The 21,524-nt window shown below is 35.9% G+C and overlaps 8 protein-coding genes across 13 annotated transcripts in view; 4 read left to right on the forward strand and 4 right to left on the reverse strand.

Annotated features, from left to right (window-relative positions):
• The first annotated feature begins 621 nt into the window (after positions 1–621).
• Positions 622–2,558, forward strand: LOC107273437 (sin3 histone deacetylase corepressor complex component SDS3). Of its 2 annotated transcripts, XM_015751634.2 has the most exons (9): positions 622–702; positions 761–872; positions 956–1,019; positions 1,083–1,196; positions 1,272–1,473; positions 1,545–1,725; positions 1,825–1,942; positions 2,040–2,124; positions 2,355–2,558. In XM_015751634.2, the coding sequence occupies exons 2-9, from the start codon at positions 803–805 to the stop codon at positions 2,448–2,450; spliced, it is 930 nt and encodes a 309-aa protein (XP_015607120.1). In that variant the 5' UTR covers positions 622–702; positions 761–802; the 3' UTR covers positions 2,451–2,558. The 2 variants fall into 2 exon arrangements, with proteins under 2 accessions (XP_015607120.1, XP_015607111.1); XM_015751625.2 differs by having other exon boundaries at positions 627–872.
• A 138-nt stretch (positions 2,559–2,696) lies between these two features.
• LOC107273453 (E3 ubiquitin-protein ligase MARCH3-like) lies at positions 2,697–4,381 on the reverse strand. Its single transcript, XM_015751671.2, has 2 exons — positions 4,080–4,381; positions 2,697–3,827 (listed from the first exon to the last, which is right to left on the reverse strand). Exons 1-2 carry the CDS (start codon positions 4,347–4,349, stop codon positions 3,342–3,344), a joined length of 756 nt encoding a protein of 251 aa, XP_015607157.1. The 5' UTR covers positions 4,350–4,381; the 3' UTR covers positions 2,697–3,341.
• Positions 4,011–6,642, reverse strand: LOC107273469 (INO80 complex subunit E). 2 transcript variants are annotated; one of them, XM_015751708.2, is made up of 7 exons: positions 6,505–6,642; positions 6,222–6,347; positions 5,593–5,749; positions 5,328–5,509; positions 4,944–5,243; positions 4,817–4,863; positions 4,011–4,314 (listed from the first exon to the last, which is right to left on the reverse strand). In XM_015751708.2, exons 3-7 carry the CDS (start codon positions 5,734–5,736, stop codon positions 4,286–4,288), a joined length of 702 nt encoding a protein of 233 aa, XP_015607194.1. In that variant the 5' UTR covers positions 5,737–5,749; positions 6,222–6,347; positions 6,505–6,642; the 3' UTR covers positions 4,011–4,285. The 2 variants fall into 2 exon arrangements, with proteins under 2 accessions (XP_015607194.1, XP_015607184.1); XM_015751698.2 differs by lacking the exon at positions 4,011–4,314 and having other exon boundaries at positions 4,615–4,863.
• A 91-nt stretch (positions 6,643–6,733) lies between these two features.
• On the forward strand, positions 6,734–10,242 carry LOC107273444 (protein phosphatase PTC7 homolog). Its single transcript, XM_015751648.2, has 5 exons — positions 6,734–7,190; positions 9,190–9,369; positions 9,486–9,684; positions 9,761–10,017; positions 10,138–10,242. Exons 1-5 carry the CDS (start codon positions 6,965–6,967, stop codon positions 10,185–10,187), a joined length of 912 nt encoding a protein of 303 aa, XP_015607134.1. The 5' UTR covers positions 6,734–6,964; the 3' UTR covers positions 10,188–10,242.
• Positions 10,243–10,458: 216 nt separating this feature from the next.
• Positions 10,459–13,760, reverse strand: LOC107273459 (derlin-2). The gene is made up of 6 exons (XM_015751683.2): positions 13,547–13,760; positions 13,323–13,388; positions 13,081–13,248; positions 12,883–13,005; positions 12,638–12,801; positions 10,459–12,051 (listed from the first exon to the last, which is right to left on the reverse strand). Exons 1-6 carry the CDS (start codon positions 13,637–13,639, stop codon positions 11,949–11,951), a joined length of 717 nt encoding a protein of 238 aa, XP_015607169.1. The 5' UTR covers positions 13,640–13,760; the 3' UTR covers positions 10,459–11,948.
• The window catches only part of LOC107273411 (carboxypeptidase M), a 19,454-nt gene continuing 11,563 nt past the window's right edge, over positions 13,634–21,524 (reverse strand). Inside the window, exon 10 of the mRNA XM_025091096.1 lies at positions 13,634–13,758. Coding sequence (XP_024946864.1) covers positions 13,672–13,758 — 87 coding nt within the window. The 3' untranslated portion in view covers positions 13,634–13,671. The remainder of the gene's footprint in view (positions 13,759–21,524) is intronic.
• Positions 14,180–17,350, forward strand: LOC107273448 (cytoplasmic phosphatidylinositol transfer protein 1). The gene is made up of 8 exons (XM_015751663.2): positions 14,180–14,394; positions 14,594–14,742; positions 14,889–14,977; positions 15,137–15,144; positions 15,208–15,279; positions 15,355–15,453; positions 15,545–15,700; positions 15,771–17,350. The coding sequence occupies exons 1-8, from the start codon at positions 14,344–14,346 to the stop codon at positions 16,026–16,028; spliced, it is 882 nt and encodes a 293-aa protein (XP_015607149.1). The 5' UTR covers positions 14,180–14,343; the 3' UTR covers positions 16,029–17,350.
• Positions 17,432–21,089, forward strand: LOC107273426 (septin-2). 4 transcript variants are annotated; one of them, XM_015751602.2, is made up of 10 exons: positions 17,432–17,502; positions 17,654–17,852; positions 18,296–18,472; positions 18,551–18,643; positions 18,720–18,885; positions 19,001–19,151; positions 19,227–19,392; positions 19,458–19,626; positions 19,965–20,046; positions 20,133–21,089. In XM_015751602.2, the coding sequence occupies exons 1-10, from the start codon at positions 17,455–17,457 to the stop codon at positions 20,292–20,294; spliced, it is 1,413 nt and encodes a 470-aa protein (XP_015607088.1). In that variant the 5' UTR covers positions 17,432–17,454; the 3' UTR covers positions 20,295–21,089. The 4 variants fall into 4 exon arrangements, with proteins under 4 accessions (XP_015607088.1, XP_015607097.1, XP_024946896.1 ...); XM_015751611.2 differs by having other exon boundaries at positions 19,458–19,614; XM_025091128.1 differs by lacking the exon at positions 17,654–17,852 and having other exon boundaries at positions 17,440–17,502; positions 18,292–18,472.

Here is a 21,524-nt window from a genome sequence, read left to right on the forward strand (position 1 = left end):
GTTGTTTTCATATTGTGCTTCAAACAGTTCTGAATTAGTTCTCTCTAGTACTCAATGTTGAGACCACAGTTCCACTTGGAACTATTGTTAAATAATGGTGGCAGCTAGCACCGCATCGCTGCACTCCTTAACGCAGGCAGGCGTAAGGTGCTGGCTTTTGTCTTAGTAAATCTTATCCAGCTGTACATTTGAATTTAAGATTATAAAAAAAAAATATTTAGGCAATATCTGATAAGCGGCCTCTTTCTAAGGGTTGCTCTGGGAATCTGTTGTAAGTTGTCGAGAATCTCTGCCCGCCAGGCTACCCGTTCGTGATCACTTTCAGCTCGGCTACGACGGGATATGCATTATCGACAGAGGCGATTATCACAAAATCCTACTTCCGGACTCGCCGCTATGATTTAGCGCCACGATTTTTGTATCGCCGAAAATCGTAGCGTTGTGCATCTCCCTATTCATCTCTGCCTAAAACCGTAGCGTTGTGCATCTCCTTATAGTGGATTGGTGATCGGACCGTCGCGCGAGGTACATCGCTGTCTAGATATATATATAGATATTTCAGATTTAGTAAACGTGGTTTTGCACATTCTTTATTAATCCATCACATCTCGGCCCTTGAGCCCTTATAGTGCTCTATACTCATCTCTGCTATAGGAGAGGAAGGAAGGTTCTGTGTCAGAATTAGAAATGCATAAAATATAAGTAGGTCTGATGTACGCGGGATTGTGAAATTATTTTATTGTTGAGAATGTCGTATCAGGGCTCACCATTTTCGGCTCCTTATGGTCAGGATGATTATGAGATGGATGATGATAACGACGAATATTTGGAAGAGGATCGGGAAGTTGATGATCAGGATGAGAGCGATGAAGGTAGCCTGAGAGTAGTTTCATGTGAATTGAACACACATTTGAATCATCATAACATAATTAAAAAATAAAAAACTATGATTTAGATACTGAAGAAGCCAGTGAGACAGATATGGGCAAATCCGAGGAATACACAGAAATAAAAGAACAGTAAGTACGTTTGCAAAGAAAAAAATACAACCATTATTTAATTTGTTTCTGTGGTATCTTTAGGGTTTACCAGGATAAGCTTGCCAGTTTAAAGAAACAGTTGCAACAATTAAAGGATGGAACACATCCTGAATATAATCGTAAACTTAAGAGATTAGAAGTCCAGTACAAAGAAAGGTTTGTTTGTAATGTAAAATATTTAATACATATAATGCTTTGTAGAGTGAGTATAAATATTTTTCTATTTCTTAGGCTCAGGTTAAATATAATATACAGAGATTATCTCACCGATTGGGTAGAAAGAGACTATATTTTAGAGAAAAAAGCTGCAGTAAAGGAATTTGAAGAAAAAAAGATAGATTTAAAAGAGAATCTCTTGACTGATATGGAAGAGAAACGAAAAATGATTGAATCTGACAGACACACTATGGAATTAACTGGAGATTCAATGGAGGTTCTTACAATTACATAAACGTTTAAACCTTGTCAGTATCTCAATATATTAATTATTGACAAAATGTTTAGGTGAAGCCTGTAATGACAAGAAAATTACGACGGCGACCAAACGATCCTGTTCCTGAAAAAGTAGAAAAGCGACGAAAGCCACCACCAGCACAAGTGAATTATTTGTTAGATGAAAAAGAGATAGACAGTGACTTGAAAGCTATAAGTCGTGGCAAAGTTCTCACAACAATGAGAAAGTCAGGTACTTCGAAAAGGATTCATAGGATATCTTGACTATTCACTGACAGCACATATCCATTCAAAAAAGTGATACAATAATTGTCGACTTATTTTTCTCCAGCGGTGGTACCGCCATATAGTGCGGTTAATTTACCTACTCAACACATTCCACCTCCTTTGGATGTACCATTGGTTGAAACCCGAATAGAAGATGGAAAGCTTTTATATGAAAGAAGATGGTAAGATTGAAAAATTTTTTAGAAGGAATTTTGCCAAATAAATCAGCTTGAATACACAATATTATATTTACCTGTATATATATATGTGTGTGTTTAGGTTTCATCGTGGTCAATCAGTTTATGTAGAAGGCAAAGATCTTCCAAGATTCGCAGCAAATATATCTGCTATTGGAACAGAAGCTGTAAGTATAACTAGATCTTAGAAGAATTATTGAATTATATTTATTGATATTGTACAAGATCAATGAAATCAAACTCCGTCCACAATAAATTTCTGTATGTACAATTACCTATATAACTTCTGCTTTGTCTTCGATCTTTCAAAGCGATTTTTCAGAGAACTATTAATTGATTCCTTGATAATTGAACTTAATGAGCAATAAATAAAATTGATTATACGATCACTTTACAGATCTGGGTAAAGAAAGTATCGGACGGGAGCAAAGTACGAATTTATACGTCGCAGTTGTGCCGTGGCAAGATTTCTATTAAACGACGAGCTTCTTAATGGCGTCTATCTTTATGACTTTGTACGATACAGAAAGTGAATCTTCAACGGGTTTTCTAAACGCTTGAAGCATGACCAAAAAATAAAACAAGAAATCAATATCTGTAATAGTATGGTATATTGAACTTTATTCGATCCTGGAGCAAGCTCCCTAAGAATCGTATCAATATCCACACATGTACAGTAAATAAATAACAATGAATATAAAGTATACATTAATTTCAAATAATACAAATTCGACATTTCTGAATTATTATATCATACGCAGTAATACGTACTACAGGCAAGAGTAGCGCAACGCGACTAAAATTTCAACAAGTTACGTTCCGTGCTCCTATCCTATCAACAAGTGCCAAAACCATTTTATTAGGAAACCAGTCAAGTTAGCAGCGGTAATAACCTTCGGAGGCTAACAATTCCAAAAATTGATTTTGAACACCAGAAAAAATTTCTGGAAAGTAGTCATGTGAATCGGAGGAGTAAAAAGCATGTCTGTCCGAGTTGCGTTTCTAAACCTAGGAATGTTAGGATTCAGCTGAAGGTCACCAGAGACCCAAGATATCGAAGTATAGAATCTCATACATTAGACAAATCAAAGAAAAACCGCCGATTGCGCGGCACAAACCAGCTGAGACTGCGCCTGTAAGGAGAGATGAGAGTCAAACGGACCAATTAAAAAAGAAAATGAGCAGGGTTGTTGAGCCCAACGATGAGTTTTCTTGCCACTCCTTTCGTCACATTTCCCTGGTCTTGTCATCATTAAAGTGCAAATTACTATTCACACACCCCACCGCAACCTTTTTAATATCAATATTTCAACAAGCCCAACCCCTCCGCCATCCAAAAGAACAATTCAAGTAACTTTGATTGCCTTTCATGTGACAAAGGGGTTCAAGCTGCGTTAATAAGAATTTCACCTTTGACCTCCTCAGCAAAGGTGACTTTAACGACACTGGTTTTTTGCCACCAATAAAACCAAACCCGTTGATGATAATGTAAGGCCATGTACATCCAAACGAAGTACGAAAATATCAAAAGAGTCATCATAATCAGAAGCGAATAAGTGGTCCAGCGAGCAGGAGGAAAATTATCATAATTATTCTTCGAATAAAAATCGGCAGCTACGACGCAAAGGTATGAGCAGCAAATTGTCACAGGCGTGACGACGAGCGAGCGTAACAAATCAGCTCGAAGACTTCGAATGAAATATTGATGTTCTTCCTGATTCAAGCACAGCCAAACGAAAATAGAAGTTAGTGCATGGTACCGAGGAGTTCGTTCCACTTGAAATTGCTGTCCGCATAATTCGCAACTGTTTCGATTACTCTCCTCTAGCCAACGTTCCAAACACTCCAAGTGAATGGCTCCCATTGTTCCCTGAAAAGTAAGTCGTTAACGAGATCTACACATTTTGATAGTGCTTATCGTTGTTCTCATTTATAACTTGCATAGTATGATTCGAATTGTTATGAGCCGCACATTACGCGAATCGACGATAAGATTGTTAATAACATATCTTTTGTGCAATGTTTCACATAAGAGTCTTACATTGTGTTTCTCTATTTTCTGGTGTAATAGCAAAATGTATTTTATGTTATTGAATATTTTAGCGTTTCTTTGAGAAATTACCTTACATTTACATGGATAAATTATCTGGACCCGAGCATCAGTGTCGTAACAGATTCGACAGTAAACTTCTTCGATGTCAGAATATACAATTATTTCCTGATGTTTCTTTTCCTTTGATTTTGAACTTTCAGAGCTTTCGGAAATTTTCGAGGTTCTGGAACTTTGAGATTTTGACGATACCACGACCTCCCGTTTTTCGCTTGTCTCTATCCTCTCCGAAACTTTTGCCAGGGTACTAGCGACAGAATTGCACTTGTCAATCATTTTCATTTTACGACATATTTAAATAAAACAGAATTATAGATCACGACAGAAACATGTCCTACGCAAATAAACAAATGAATAATAGAAGTCTAATAATAGAGTAGGCGCGATAAACACAAAGAAATAAATATTATCTGATGCCGTTTGTACTGCGACGTAAAAATTTCTTTTTTTTGTCACTGCACGCGACATCTTGAATCTTGTGAAAGTTGAGTCAATCGTCGAAGGTCCAACTGCGAGCAAAACTGACCGACCACTGTCACTATCCATAAACGTGTTTACGCATTACATATTGTACATATAAAAATTCATATTACACTAGAGCAGATACAATTAAATACTCAAAGTTCAATTTCTATCGAATGTTCAATTGACTGGCTATTTTTATGTGAATTTTTTTTTGTTCCACATTCCCTATTATTTCTTGTATATATTTCACTCAGCCATCATATCGACGCTGAGACAATCCTCACCCATATTGCTCGGCGACGTTTCGAGTTCTCCGACTTCATTCGATTCACTGAAAAGAATATCTTGATAGGTAAAATGTTTCAACATAAAAAAAAAATAAAAAAAAAAAAGAAAATAAATAAAACTAACCTGTCTAGCGACGGATCATTACTAAACATTTCTGTGGGCACCGTCGGCGGTGCTTTCTCCGGCACTAATTCTAGGTACGTTTGTCGAGATTCCAAATGACGTTCCACCTCTTCTGGAGTCATGTGGCCATCCGACATTAATGACATCGGCATAATGTTGTTGGCCGATTGAACCGATGGTGTATTGTGCGTCTTTGGTGCTTTCGGCACGGGTTTTTTCTTTTTACTTGTACTCAGCGGTTTGACTGTTGCTGACGAATGATGTGACGAATGATTATTTACGTTCATTTCTACTTTTTTTCTGAGGACAAATATCGCAGTGTGAAACACAGTGAAGGATGAAATTCGTGATGCTGGCTCCACCTGAATGAACATTTTTTAATACCTTTTTGATGTATCCATTCGTGACACTTCATCATCAGAGGATTCGGTTTCATCACTCTCACTGAACGAAGCATCAACCTTTTCATACTGAAGCAATCGATCTAATAAAAAACTCTTATCTCGATTTACTTTTAATAACTTTCTTTGTGTTGAACGTAAGGCTTCTTGGAAGCACTCATTTTCCTACAAGAAAAGATTAATGGTATAATGATGGGATTCAAAAAGAAGTTTAATTTATAGATAATATTGTAAGTGCATTTACTTACATAAATGAGAAATTTTAGTTTACGCTTGAGATTACGATACTGGTCTTTATAATTTGGTGCTTCTTCTTCTGGACTTTCTTCATCATCATCCTCTGCATCTGCGTTGTTGTTTGCGATGGACCGGCAATACCATCCCTCCAACATTGATCATCTGTAACTATAATATTATAATGATTGTAATTAATAATTAATTTTATCATTAAAGCATCCATATAAAAAATTAAGTACTATAACATTTATATAATACAAACATTTTTAGTGCTGACAAAGGGAATTTTATAACACTAAGGTTTTCTGAATAATATAATGTTATAGAAATTCATAATCAATATTGTAAACTACCTTTAATAATTTTACACTAAAGAGTATAAAGAGTTTACCAAAATAAATTCGAATATTTATTAATCCAAGCAAAGCATTACTTCAGTTGTGCGCAGTTACAAAATTCGTCCGGTCTAAAATGTAGTCTGTAAGTTTTTGGAAAATCTCGAGGTTAAGGAAAATCCTTAGGTTAACTTTGGTGCGACGGAAAGTAACTTGATAAATGAATGAAAATTCGAGTGAACCAACGACAAAAGAGTAAGATCCAATCTGAATGACAATGAAGCATCAACAACGGCTGTACTTACTTGTAGCCCCAGAAGTATTTTCGGGATGTCGCAAATGTTTGCGGCGATTGATTATTGTGAAGATAAATAAGCTGTTTGCGACTGGCTTCCATTCCGGATTTCTTCGTCGACTCTCTGACAACTTCACTGTGAACAAAATACAACTGAAAAATCTTTTCTCGCGCCTGACTTCAATGCATAAACTCTTGAAACACAAAATCAAAATTGTATCACCAAATACGTTAAATATCAAAAATTAAAAATATTAAAATTACTCAAAAATACTTAAAGCATATAAATTTACCATTGCACGATTCCACAACACCAACATTCATTAAAATTCTCAAGAATCGTTAAAAATCTCATTGATGTCCGGAACGTCCTTCGTTCTCTAACCAAGTGCCATCTTTCGAAATTTTCTGCAAACAGATTTGCTTCCTCGTGATACCGAATCACTCCTGCTAGTTTACCTTCTGCGTTTACACAATTCGTGAATGGAAACTCGTCCGAAAGCAGCGCTGCAGCAAGAGGGGATCAGGAGGATTGTGCCCGGAGAGAATCGTCTCAGCAAGGGCTTCGCGAGGAAGTAGCCGAAAGTGTTTGAGTATTTCTCGAGAAGTTTGACCATGTTGCTTGCATCTAACGTGCTCTAAGGACTCACTAAGAGATAAACGAAGATTCAGAAAGGATAACAAAGCGTGTCGTCGTCGCGGATAAAAGAGATGCGATCAGACGACAGTCACTGCTGAGAGTCCGAGCGTACGATGCAGTCCATTTATTGGACTGGGAGGCTGCTGTCTCGAGCGATCTGGAATGGACTTTCGAATTACTCAGCCTGTGCCGAGCCGAGTATCAGCAAGCGACGTGAGGCTTCATTTGTGTCAGCTGTATGCGGTTTCCCAAAGGATTTTGCACGAGGACGAATTCGCAAAGGACAATTCGGCGACGACGCCTGGTTCAGTGCCAAATTCAAGGCTGTCGAAGTAATTGGTATGCTTTCGAAATTATTCTTTTTAAGCCCGTTGTCTGTCGCTAGGAATGCTTTTAATAAATTCTTATTGAAGTCTTTGTGCAGTATCGTTCGCTATAACATGTCCTTTAAAACTTTCTACGGCTGTTCGTATAGAAATATTCAGCAGAGTAGGTAATTCGTAGATAGAAGCATGTGACTGCCTGAAGTTGGTCGAATGGCGCCTTTCGATCGATTCGTTGAATTTTCAGTGACTCCTGAAACTGTTCAAATTTTTACTTTATCTAATTCTTAACGTTCATTCATAAAATCGTAGAATCGCATGGAGTTGATTAATTTATTTAAATCACCCGTAACGATTAACAGGCAGCTTTCTAGTTCGATGTATATAATTATTTACTATTAAAACTTTATATTCTAAATGCATCTTGTCAGTCTGCATTTTTGCTACTTAGCTATGTATTTTTAGCGATTAGAGCATTAGCTCTATATTGTTTAGCCTTTTATATTAGCCTCGTTAACTGAACATTGACAAACCAGTTCGAACTCGTAATAACGGAAGCTCGTAATCTGCCTCTTCCCAAAAGGATTGTTTAACTACTATCTCCTCTGATGTCAAGTGACTTGTAATCTTATTGAAACCATTCACATGTACATCGTTATTTTGAAACCTACGCCAAAATAATGTTGAGTACTCGTTGGAGCTACTATGCATACAAATAGGAAGTAAACAAATATATGTTTAACGAATTAGAAAGTTGCCAAAACGTTTGTAAAACAATTGGTACATTATCGTTATGCAATATCCTGAAATTTTGTTAAACTTCATTTAAGTATTGCATGTTAACGCTTTCACTGCCGCTGTCGCACACTATGCGGCGCTGTTATCATAGTAGCCACGAAAGGGTCAGTCCAAGGGTTAATTCGTAAGCATACAGATTGTCATTTGTTAATTTAAAATTATATTCCACTGTTCAATAAAAAAATATTCTATTTAAAACTATTTATTGAATTTGTTTTGAATCTGATGTTTTCAGTTACTAAGTCCAATGCATACATGTTCCAAATAGGAGAGTGCACCGATAAACTTTGGCTTATCGATAATAAATAAGAATAATTAGTAAAACCTTGGTATTAGATTAACATTCCTCTAGTGTGTCAGTATTGAAGTATTTTATACTAGAAAAGAAACCACTATACCACTGGTTTATACCATATCACTATAATCTTAGATATACAAATGAAAGAGACAGTGTTGATAATGGAAATCCATGTTAATTGGGCAATAGATTTTACAATGGGGAATCCAAGAAATTTTTTTCTTTATTTTTGTCTCATTTCAATAGTTTATTATTGAATCATTTTAATAGTTTAATATGTTTCGTTATTTAAACAATAGATTATTGCTGTGAGACCTGAAATATTTTAATGAAAGTGATTGCAGAATTTGAATGTTTTCAATTTATAATACAATTGAAAATGGAAGATGGACAATGCAAGGTCAGTCGCACGGTTTATGAATGAACTCGCGCCCAAATAAAAGTAAAAAAAATAGCAACAACTCTTTCAGGGCATGTGACATAATGGCACATGATCAGAAATTGTGTGAATAGAGGCTGCTTGCCAAATAGACTCAGAATCTTGGGACCTGCTATTATTAGCGCCACGACAAAAATTGCGTTTCAACACAATATTTCGACGTACTTGAAATAATGTGCACTGCAGTCCAATTTCGAAACCTATTTCGAAGTCATTATTTCCCGTTGAAAAAATTCCACCTTTCTTGGTTACCAATTTTCGCAGTCGAGGCACAACTACTTTGTATAATATTACTGGTTATTTTTTTTTTACCAATCTAGTCATTGCGTAAATAATAATCTTCTGTTGTGCATGATTTCATTTCAATTTTATGCAAAGAGCATGCGTTACAAAATTCATATTTGCAATCGCACATAAATATCTTAATAGATTCGACAATTAACTGAATTCTCATATTACATCTATATTTTATCTGTTCAGGCGTAGCGGACGGTGTGGGAGGTTGGCGCCATTATGGAATCGACCCTGGTGAATTTTCCAACTTCCTGATGCGAACCTGCGAACGGCTGGTATCCATGGGTCGATTCAAACCTTCAGAACCGGCTGGTCTACTGGCACGTAGTTACTACGAATTACTAGAAAATAAACAACCAATATTAGGTATAGTGATTATCTCTTAGTAAAATGATAAATCTAAGCAAAATATGTCAGTGCACTTACCAACATAGAACTAAACACGTCTTTCTACAACTCGGGATGATTTTTGCGTATTTCAGGTAGCAGCACAGCTTGTGTAATTGTACTGAATAAAGAAACGAGTAGCATTTACGCAGCTAACATAGGTGACAGCGGTTTCGTAGTGGTTCGCAAAGGCGAAGTGGTGCACAGATCCTCGGAGCAACAGCACTACTTTAACACTCCGTTTCAATTATCTCTACCACCACCAGGTCATTCCGGCCTGGTACTTAGTGATAGGTGATATATTCATTCACTAATTGATATCAAGCGTATTCAAGATTATCGTTCGTTAATGAAAAATGTACTTCCATAGTCCAGAGTCAGCGGACACGTCAAGCTTTGGCGTTGAGGATGGCGACGTTATCCTGCTGGCGACCGATGGCGTTTTTGACAACGTTCCTGACCAACTCCTAGTCACGGAAATGAGAAAGATCGAGGGTGAGAGAGATCCCACCAAGATACAGGGCGTCGCAAATTCGATAGCCTGGATGGCAAGGAGTCTCGCCTTTGACGGAGCTTTCATGTCTCCTTTCGCACAGAGCGCCAGAGAAAACGGGATAGACGCTTTAGGTTTGTATAAAATATTGATTTACTCTTCTACAGGATGATGGAAGAAATCGCTCACTTGATACATTCTTGATGGACGTTAAGTATGAAAAAAGAAAATTACTAATTGCTGTTTCGTTCTAGGAGGTAAGCCGGACGACATCACGGTGCTTTTAGCGACAGTGGCGATATAAATGATTTAGTAATTAAAAAAAAAAAAGAAAAAAAGTTGAAGCTATTAATGAAGGTTTCGAATGAAAGAAAGAAACAAAGTGTATAATAGAGCCCTGATCATTGTATTATAGTCCATGTCATTGCATATATGTAACTAGTTACCCATCATTGTATCCCAATACGATAAACGACTATTATTTAAATCAGAATAAATGATTTTTTAAATCATCGCTCTCGATCTCACTCGTTCGCTCATCATTCTCATTGCTCCAATTAAAATAGAACAAGGACTAGTTTGTGTAATGATATTTATCGTTATTTAACAAGTTATCGAAAATTTGTACAGCCTCGTAATGTCAACCGACTTTCACTTAACTATTTGTTATTCATTAGCCCCTAAATAATTTATTTTTAGTGATAACAAGATATAAACACCTGACTCAATAGATATTTATTTCTTGTCGTTTTGACAAAATCGGAAACAGGTCTTTATGGTAAAAACTATTTAAGACATTTGGCATTTTTTGAGTGTAGTAAATGTTATTTGCTGCTTGATTTTTTTTTTCTAACGAGATTATCAGCACTGATTGCAGTTTTATTTGACACTTTATCCAACCCTTCATCTAATCCCTTACCTTTGTCTCACTTAAGAACATATTCTTGTGCTTATTCAAATATATATTTTTAGTGTGAGATTTAGATATACATATTTAAAAACTGGCATCAATCTCGCTTCGCGACCATCTTAAAAATACATTTGGAAAATGTAAATTCAATTCGATTATGTCGAAACCCTTGTATTTATCAGAGTCACGAAATAATTATCAACAGTTCGGTACAGGTCAATAAATATGTTTTGTTCCTTTTTTTCACATTCAGGGCTTGATCATTGCCTTCCAGTCAAAATGGGCTACATCGTTTCCTTTTTTTATCTTTCACTTATCGGGTCTTTGAATATACGAATAAGTAAATACTTTCTATCGGTACAAATAACACGTCGGTTAAAAAACCCATAGAGGAATAGGATTACTTTGGCGGATATTCCAACAAGAAGTAAGACTAGCGTAGTCACACTGTTGTGGATAAATAACCACAGGCTCCCCTTACTTCTACTTTACATATTCGTCCTATGAGTTTTACTATACTTCCCGTGGCATATCAATTGTTTGTATTACCGCGTATTCCCGTACTTATCTAGGGGACATATAATCCCATATATTACAAATAAAATACATGTTCTATTCACAAAAAAAGTAACAAATTCAATATTGTATAAATTACTGTACACGTCAAAACGTACCCGAGGGTCCTTTTCAAAAAGGCATCGGAATTTGGTGAGACTTAAAAGTAAGAGCAAATTATTTCGGTACGCAGGTGCTACACAATTATTTAGACGACCTTTGTTGCGAAATACTCTAAAGTATTAAAAGGCTCTCGTCGTATACAGTTTTCTATTTCTCAATGCGACATCTAAGAAATTGCCAGGTTCGTCCCTTACGGGATGGTTATCTTACAAGAGAATATTTCACGCTTTCAAAATTAACTGTTGATTGGACATGGCATAAGCCTTATTTATCAGATGAAAATTGAAAATCCTGCGTACCTTTTGCCAAAGCGGAAAACAAAGAATTTTCTATCTACGACGTCCGTAGCGGAACTTCCTGTATGCTGCTGCGATTTAATTGGAAAACGAAAAACGTGGCCGTGAATTTTTTCTTGTAAACTTTGGGCCGTTTTCTTATAATGAATTAGTAGCGACACAGCGACGTGATAAAATTATATCACTGCACGTTGCCAACTTGACCCCAGTTGAAGCCACCGGGCCTGTCTTCGGGCAACGGCGTGTAGTCTGGATCTTCGGCATGTGCGTCAAACAGAGTCTTCCTGCACATTTGTAATCATTAAATGCACGATATCTTACCGAAGTAGAAAAATATATAAAATGTGATAAGGAATAAATTAGAAATATTCGTGCAGACTTTAATGCGACTCTTTTCGAATGTCTGAATAATGGCAAACTACGGATAATTTCTATTTAACGAATAACTATCCTCAATACTAAGTGATATCTTCCGGATAAAATTATTGGGAACTTATCCGGAGGTGAAGAAACCGGGTATAAGACTATGTAATTGTATATGTATATTCTGATAATTGCATCTGCTCCTTATAAGTAGGTACCGAACTTTGGTGATACCCATTAATGCATAACTTGTGACAATAATATTTACACTAATTAGGCGTCTATGTTCCGCGTATTGCCGACGTTTCTCAAACGTTCCGATAACGTTTGTGAACCGTCGGCAATACGTTGAAACTAGACGCGGCATCCATCCGCCAGCTATGAACTTCAATAATAAATTTAGCCGCGAAAGCTTCACAACTATATAAATATTATGTTACTAATTTTCTAAAAGATATCTGGATGATTTCATGTACACCGTATTAATCATACTACAAAGGTACTTACAGTATTTGTGGAGTTTTCAGAATACGGAAACCACCTCTGAGCTGGGGAAAAACATCCTCGGCAAAGTAATACATGTGTCCCACAGCCATACCAATCATATCCACCCAAATAGCATTGCCAAGAAGAACAGAGAATCCAAGAAGTACCCATGGTAAGTATGGAGCCTTAAAAAATATTTGTAGCATAATTTCTTGAGAAAAAACTATTTACTTAGGTTGAAAAGACAGATATTTTAAAATATTTACTTGGAAGTTAAGAAGCCCAAAAAAGTTCATCCTGACAAATGGATTTCTCCTTGACCAGACATAGACCAACATAATCGTGAATGCGTGTCCAAGAAACAGTAAATTAACAAAAAATGCAAATATCTGTGACTTATTAAGAAAAATATGCATCCCTAATGAATTTACAAGTTAACATAGTCTTCTTTACAAAAAGGATACAATCATGCAAATCCCACCAAAAATGAACATCATGACAAAGTCAGCAGTTCTCCCACGGAATGAGCCCTCTTCCAGCATCCTGCAGTATCTGTACGTAAAGATCATGTTGAAGAAAAAGTTGAAACCAATAGTTCCAAAGAAGAGGAAAGTGGTAATCAGTCTCCATAGCTGAAAGAGACAGGAAATGATTCAACAAATGATAAGTGCAAGAGACCAAATTATAAATGTACAAGGTAGCATACCTGGCACTGCTTGATTATTAAAATTGGATTAAAGTAAAGTTGAAACGGAGATACAAGGTCCAGTTGCTGAAATAATAAGCAAAAACATAACCTTGATTATTCATAGAAAACAGGAGGTATAACTAACTCTGAACGACACGATACTCTCACATATTTTAGTAATAGAAATAAATATTAAGTTAGTTAGGATTTTTGGAAAATTTTTCATTGTTGTAAATACGAACCACAGCAAGGGTTGTGATGACACAGGCAGTCATGTACGCTCTCGTCACAACTGGCATCTGCAGGTATTCCTGCCTAAAAGTTTGATAAGGCATTTTTCTTTCAGCCAACACAAAAAAAGCTCCTATCACGACCAAACAGGCTTTCTTCTTCCCTTCCGCCTTCTTTCTTCTTCGCTTGCTGTTACATGTCTTCGCTCGTCATCGTGCGTTATCTGCATACAATTATCGTCCACATCACAAAAAGTTTCTTACTCCAATTTAGTACACGTAAGATCTGAACGAAGCAGCGAGATATATTACTAAATGTTCTATGTTGACCAATAACGATACTCTTATCGACATCTCGCGGCAAAATTACATTAAACCATTAATTCGAATAAAATTGTATATAAATCTTACTTCTGATTATTGGAATTAGGTAAAAATATAATATTCTTGCCCATCCCAAAGGAAAGATTTAAGTGAAACTTTTACAATATTTTGATTACCAATAAATCTTATTTTATTGGATGAATTTCAGGTTGGGATTCTGTATATGACATAACATCTGATAGGGATTCGTATAGGGAATTATTTACTTGGTCGATCCATTGAACAACGCTAAAGAGACAACTTCAAGAAATTGTTCTTGTTTGTCGTCTGTCGGCATAGGAATTTGAGAAATTTGGACCTTACGTCTATTCTTTTCATTCAACGATTTATTTTCGCACGAAGATAACGGGATCTTTCTATTCCAAGTTAAAAGATAGTTTCCTTGAGTTATCGTCAGTTATCGTCGAGAGAATAAAGAAATCACAATGGTTTTAACGAAAGAATATCGAATATGTATGCCGCTTACTACCGAGGAGGTAATTAATTATGAACAATCTGTGATAATAGTGCAACAATGAAATAAAATTCAGCAGTGGAACATGTTTTATTGCATGCTCTGAAGCACAGCATGATTTTCGGGACGATTCAATATTCTGTGAAATTCGTTTTTGTTATAAATTTATTTTTCACATTCCTTTTTAATGCTATATTATTTTTTTTTTAATTTTTTTACAGTACCGTATAGGTCAATTATATATGATTGCACGACATAGTCATGAACAGTCAGATTCTGACGAAGGTGTTGAAGTTGTTGAAAATTCTGCCTGCGAAGATCCAGTGCATGGCAAGGGTCAGTTTACTGAGAAGAGGATCCATCTTTCCAGGTAATTTTGAAAGAATTATTAGTTGAAATCTTTCTTAATAGATCATTGTTAATAATAGTTTTATTCTAATCCTGGCCTTTGCGCATGCAGTGTTTACCAATAAAATGTAAATATTTAAACTTACTAATAGTATTATCAATTTATAGTAAATTACCATACTGGATACAGTCAGTTATACCAAGGATATTTTATGTGACTGAAAAAGCCTGGAATTACTACCCTTTTACAATTACAGGTAAATTTCAAATATTTAACACTATTTTATACAGAGAGATGCTGATAGAATTTTATAAGTGCTTTGATATCCAATTCAACAAGTGAAGTTTATATTAACATAATGTAATATGTAAATTATAAATTATTATTTTGTTGCATATATCCTGACATTGTGCAGAATATACAGTGAGTATTAAATATTATTTTACACTTTAAAAAAGTATATTAAGTTTTATTCTGATTTTCCAGTGTTCCTTCATACCAAAATTTAACATCTCCATCAAAACCCGTTATGAAGACAATAATGGATGTACAGAGAATGTAAGTGTTAAAAAATACCAAACAAATAAAATGACGTAATGTTTCCAATTGTAACGCTGAATGTTTGTTCAATAGTGTTTAGGTCTCTCTCCAGTAGAACTAGCACAACGAGAGGTAGATTTTGTAGACATTGCCTATGATGAATTATCTGCAAAGCACTACAAGGAAGAAGAGGTACACTGTTGCAGCAAAAAATAAGCATTGTTTATTCCCTGTAAGAAAAAGAAATCATTTAGAAATTCTGTATCATTTTAATATGCTGTAGGATCCAAAATTCTTTCAATCAAAGAAAACTGGTCGTGGTCCCCTGGTAGAAGGCTGGCGTGAAGTAACTCAACCCATAATGTGCTCCTACAAACTAGTAAACGCATCTTTTGAAGTTTGGGGCATGCAGACTCGAGTGGAAGACTTTATTCATCGGGTAAGATCCGTTGCAGAATGAATAACAATCCTATATTTTCCATTTAACACATATATTTAATTTTGTTCAGTGTATCCGAGATGTTCTCTTGCTGGGACACCGACAAGCCTTCGCCTGGATCGACGAATGGTGCGAAATGACCCTTGAAGACGTAAGACGGTATGAGTTAAAGATGCAAGAAGAAACAAACCAGAAGGTCCAACCAAAGACTTTGGATGAAACTGGTCCGGCAAGATCTAGGACTCCTGTAACTCCAAACGAGTCAACTCCATCTTCACCAAGTCCGAAGACCCCGACTTCTGCGCGATCTTGGTTCTCTTGGTCGTAGCCAATAGTTAACTGCCTCACTTGTTCCAGCCGACGACTTTGGATCCTTTTAATTCCAGCCAGGACTATTTTCGAACGCTACTGTCGACGGTGCATCGTGTATGTCCCGTATTTGAAAATAATAGTTCAAAGTATGGTTGGTTTTGGCTCCTCGGCGATAATGTAAATAATTTCGTGCCCGATGACTTTACGCAATCCTCGTGAACCGTTTTGCAGACGACAGTTTTGGAATATTCCTACGATATTTGTTGTTTTTATTTCTTTTTCTTACCTTACGTTCTTTAATTTTTTTTTTAGTAACATATTCGCATTTTTTCGTTGCGAATACCCAATCAATGGGCCAGTCTCGTATTGTTGATCGTGTAAAGTATTTATTAAAAAAAATAGTTGTTGGTTTCTAATATGTATGTTTTCAATAGTGCTTTACGACGAACGTGTATATAATTTAATAGTTACACGCGATTTGTGCTATTCCACCATATTCAGTTTTTACATAAAAATAAATATAATTAATTATTTTAATAATGATCAAAGCACTGCATGAATATAATAACTAGTATCAATATAATTATTTGAGGTTTTTTCCTATTAACTGAAAGTATAATCGAACTACGTAATATTACGGTGAAATTGAATACAATTAAATAGTAAAAGAGTTATCACGCAAATACTAAAGGATAATTTGATGATACTCAATTTCACAAATCTTAATACACGAAAACTTCGTAATATTTCATGTGTATTGCTCAGTACTGTACAATAGGATGATGTGTTTGACATATGCAAAGTAACATCACAATTATCCCACAGTGTTTGCTTGGAAATTATGTCAATCAATAGTACACTCTTTACGTTAAATTGTCAGTTAACCAATTGAGTCCATTGACAGAGGTAATACCTTTTTCTAAAATGAAGATAAGAAATTGATTTAGTTTCCAAAGATCAAGGAACCCCATGCAGGCAATATACGAATGAGTTCTAAGAAAAATCTAAATTATTATTAAGAGTGGAAATATAGTGAAAATAGTTCACATACAAAGCCGTATCTAACGTGTCATATAGAAAACGACCAACCGAATATTAAAACAAAATACTCGAGAAAGATTTTAATTGATTGTTGTTCCAGCAACAATACCGAGTATTCTTTACTTCGTAGTTGCCACGCATTCTATTGTTGCCGAGTAGTTTCGCACGCTAAATTGTTGTCATGTGCCACATACCTAATTATAAATATTTACGAACAAACATCGCTGCGTACCTGGGTTTTATTACAAAGTGTATCGAGCCTAGTGTAAATGTTAAATAAATCAAATTGCAATGTAATATATCGATCTGCCATTAAAATTGCCCACATCAATATCTTTGGAATTCATTTGACGCCTTATCTCGTCTATGATGAATCGTCCCACTGATAAAGACTCAATAAAATGGCGAAATGGAACAAATCTCAAAGTCAACGTGAGAACGTTCAGCATGTAAGTGAAAAATATTTGCCTAACAAAGTAAAATAAATATGTCTCGACAATAGTAATAATTAAGTTAATAAGAAATAATTGTCCAAAAACATTTGATAACGTTCGTGCGAAAAATTCGATGAAAAATATTGTCCGTGACATTTCCTGTCAGTGCATCCAGTCTCGTAGGATAATGTCAGGGTACGAGCTTCCCTCGCACCCCTTATGGAGACGCGCCGTTATTGATCGCGAACGCGAGGGTGCGCCAGCGCAGAATGAGAAGAGGGTGGCTTTCGCTTGCAACCCCAGCTCAACCCCGACGGCAACCAAAGCACCGGCTAGTGTTGTTATTGCCGTTAACATGTCCAGCGGTAAGTGCACTTCTTTCTTACCCGTATATCAACCCCTATTACGGTCCACTGTATCTTGTAATGCTACATTTAATCCCTTGAGAATTTCCTCATTCTGTAAGCCCGTATAAATAATACGTATTAAATGCATATACAGTATATGAACTTAACTGGACAGTATGTATTGACAGTTTGTGTTCGTGAACATTTTTGCAACATTCTGATAACACTTGTTGATAGATATACATAGAACGATAGATTAGAACTAGAATTGAAATAAACAAATAAATAAATATATATATGTATAATGTACAAGATAGTATATTTGCACTGTGTTTCTTTTTACTTGTATTACGTAATCTGCGGTGATTTTACTTGGTGCAATTTATGCAGAATGTTCTGCAGTGATTTAATGATTTTTGTTCGACCGATATAATTAAAAATGTCGAACTTTGTTTAGCAAGACAGGGACTATATTGGGTTCGCGACACTTCCGGAGCAAGTGCACCGGAAATCTGTGAAGAGAGGATTCGAATTCACCCTGATGGTTGTTGGCGAAATGGGTCTTGGGAAATCAACTTTGATAAACAGTCTTTTTCTTGGGGACCTTTACAAGGAACGACGAATACCCGATGCTCTTGGTACTTGAGTATCAGAAATATCATATATGCACATCTAAAGCAATATAAAGCATTACATAAATATGTAAATTCTTGTAGAACGCGTAGAAAAAACTACAACTGTCGAAAAGAAGACGATGGACATCGAAGAACGCGGAGTACGTCTTCGATTGACAATTGTCGATACCCCAGGTAAAACGGGATTTATTAAAAAAAATTAGGTTGGCAAACTTTTAACTTATCTTCTATCAAAATTTTTCTTATTGAGGTTTCGGAGATGCCGTGAACTGCGAGGATACGTGGAAAGCCTGCTCGGCTTATATCGACGATCAATTTAGACAATACTTCACGGACGAGAGTGGATTGAATCGTAAAAATATTCAAGATAATCGTGTTCATTGCTGCTTATACTTCATACCGCCATACGGACACGGGTACTCAATATATAGCTATATATGTTCCAATGAAATTATACGTAGAGAAGGAGTGAACAAATATGAATGGCGTTCGGATTAGGAACAATCCATAAGAATGGTAATGATTCTGTAGGTTACGTCAGCTGGACCTTGAGGTATTGAGAAGACTGCATCGTAAAGTAAACGTGGTACCAGTGATAGCAAAAGCGGATACTCTCACTACGCAGGAAGTGAAGAAACTCAAAGAACGAATCCTGGCTGATATCGAAGAACACGAAATACAGGTGATACATAGACGTGTAAAAATTACGTTTAAGTTTCTGAGGTTATCATTACGCGGCATTCTTTCAATTTTTCAGATCTATCAATTTCCTGACTGTGACAGCGACGAGGACGAGGAATTCAAGCAGCAGGATAAAGAATTAAAGGCCTGTATACCTTTCGCCGTGATTGGCAGTTCTACAGTTCTGGAAGTGGCGGGTCGGAAAGTTCGAGGTCGACAATATCCTTGGGGGGTTGTCGAAGGTAATGGAGAGGGATGGATTTAAAAAAAAACATAAAATAGTCAATCACCATTTTGCTCTTTATAGTGGAAAATCCAAAGCACAGTGATTTTGTGAAGTTGAGGACGATGTTGATATCGACTCATATGCAGGATATGAAGGACGTTACGCAGGACGTGCATTATGAGAATTTCCGTGCACAATGCATTTCGCAAATTTCACAACAGGCGATACGGGAACGGAGGTATCTACGCATGTAAATAATTATTACTTCTGATTACTATACCTTAAGTAATGCACCGCGCATAGTTTTTCCCTCAAATAATTGCGCGAGCACGTTGACGTAATTAAAACAAAAAATAACGATTATTATTGTCAATAATCATAAAGTACTTTTTTAAAATTAGTGAAATCAACTCGTAATTTCACTTTTCCTCCTGATCCTGTAATTCTGTCGCATATCAGTAGTCCAGTATCACGGCTCGAATTTAGGTTAGATTTGACACAAAAAAATATTGTAGCGGATAATTTGCTGCTCTGACAAACGAGCCGCTCCGGACTGAATTTTTTGATATTTTTTTTTTTAATTTTTAGTAAACTGAAGAGAGACTCCGGACCACATTTTGAGAATAGCATCTCTGACACGGACAGACTTCTTTTGCAAAAAGACGAAGAGGTAATATGAATCTTTGATTTCACGTCATACACTGTGTGCAAGTAATTATGAATTGCGCGCTTATAAAATTTGTCCTTTTATCGCAGATTCGAAGGATGCAGGATATTCTGGCACAGATGCAGGAAAAATTGAAAGCCACGGGACACGCCGGCGGAGGTTTAGGTATGCGAGGTCGTGTCGGCAGTCTTGGAAATGATTTGGATTCCACGGACATCGATAAGAAGCGTAACAGTATAATAGACGTTTAGTCGATTTCATAATGATAATAGTTCGCGAAGAGTTATCCTTTTTGATAACTATTAGCATTTACCAAAAATGACCTACGGAACCTCAGGGTATCTGAAGTCCGAAAAAGTGTTCTGGGACGTTTGATCGTATAAGAAACTGGCGACTCTAGGAGAGACTGAGCTGTTTATAGAATTTAAAAGAAATTATAAATCAGACTCATGGAAAGGTCAATCGGCAATTATGACTGATACCGTGGAGGCCAAATGTAAACGAAACGACGATACGATCTTAATGCAAAGCAGTATTAAGCATTAGGGTGTTTACACTTTTAGAATTGTACTAACATTCTTTTTCACGTATAAACTCCCATACATTAACGCTAGAAATTTATAATCTCCCTAGAATCGTTAAACGAGACAAAACACTTTATGCAAACTGATTGCACGATTATTTTCTCCCAAGTTTTAAATTGAACGCACATCATGTGATCAGGTACGTTATGTTCGTTGGACAAAGCGTAGATATTCTTTTATAAGTATAATATCCCATATATGATAAAAATTTAATTCATTTGCTCGCTACGTTAAGACTTGTACACAGCACAAAAGGGAATACAGTTACCATTGACGTATAGGTTAGGTAACATAAGTTCAAGAATCAACAGCAGATAAAAAATCAGTTGATTAAGATATTGCGTTGAACATCGATTTGTTATATTTAATTATATTTTATTGTGATCCTCTTTTATGTAACAATAAATATAATACGATATATATATATATAAGCACATTATATATATATATGTATAAATATTATTCAAGTGTTAAGATTCCTAGTATTAAATCATCCTCTCGATATCGCTTGGTCGCTCGGCTCCTTTATAATTAATTAATTAATACTCTGCGCAATAATGAGAAGCCACAATCGTTGGATCGTATTAAAAATATACTAAATGCTTAACTTTCAATTATTAAGAGATTAGGTTATAAACTCGCTGGGTATCGGTGCTAATTGTAAATAAAGTTAATTAATAATTCTTATAGCAATTAAATATGTATATCCATCAGGCGAGTATACATACAATAGCTATACGATGTAAATTCGCAAACTGATAGGAATTCCCAATTAATCCGAAATATTGTCAATTAATAGACACGTAATTCATAACTTTTTAATTCGTAATCGTCAAAGGATCTGCTCGATGAAAATTCTCACCAGTATCAGTGCAATTATTTTTAATCATTTGGGGG

Source organism: Cephus cinctus, unplaced genomic scaffold (assembly GCF_000341935.2).
Source record: "Cephus cinctus unplaced genomic scaffold, Ccin1 Ccin1_scaffold0091, whole genome shotgun sequence".
Lineage (NCBI taxonomy): Eukaryota > Metazoa > Arthropoda > Insecta > Hymenoptera > Cephidae > Cephus > Cephus cinctus.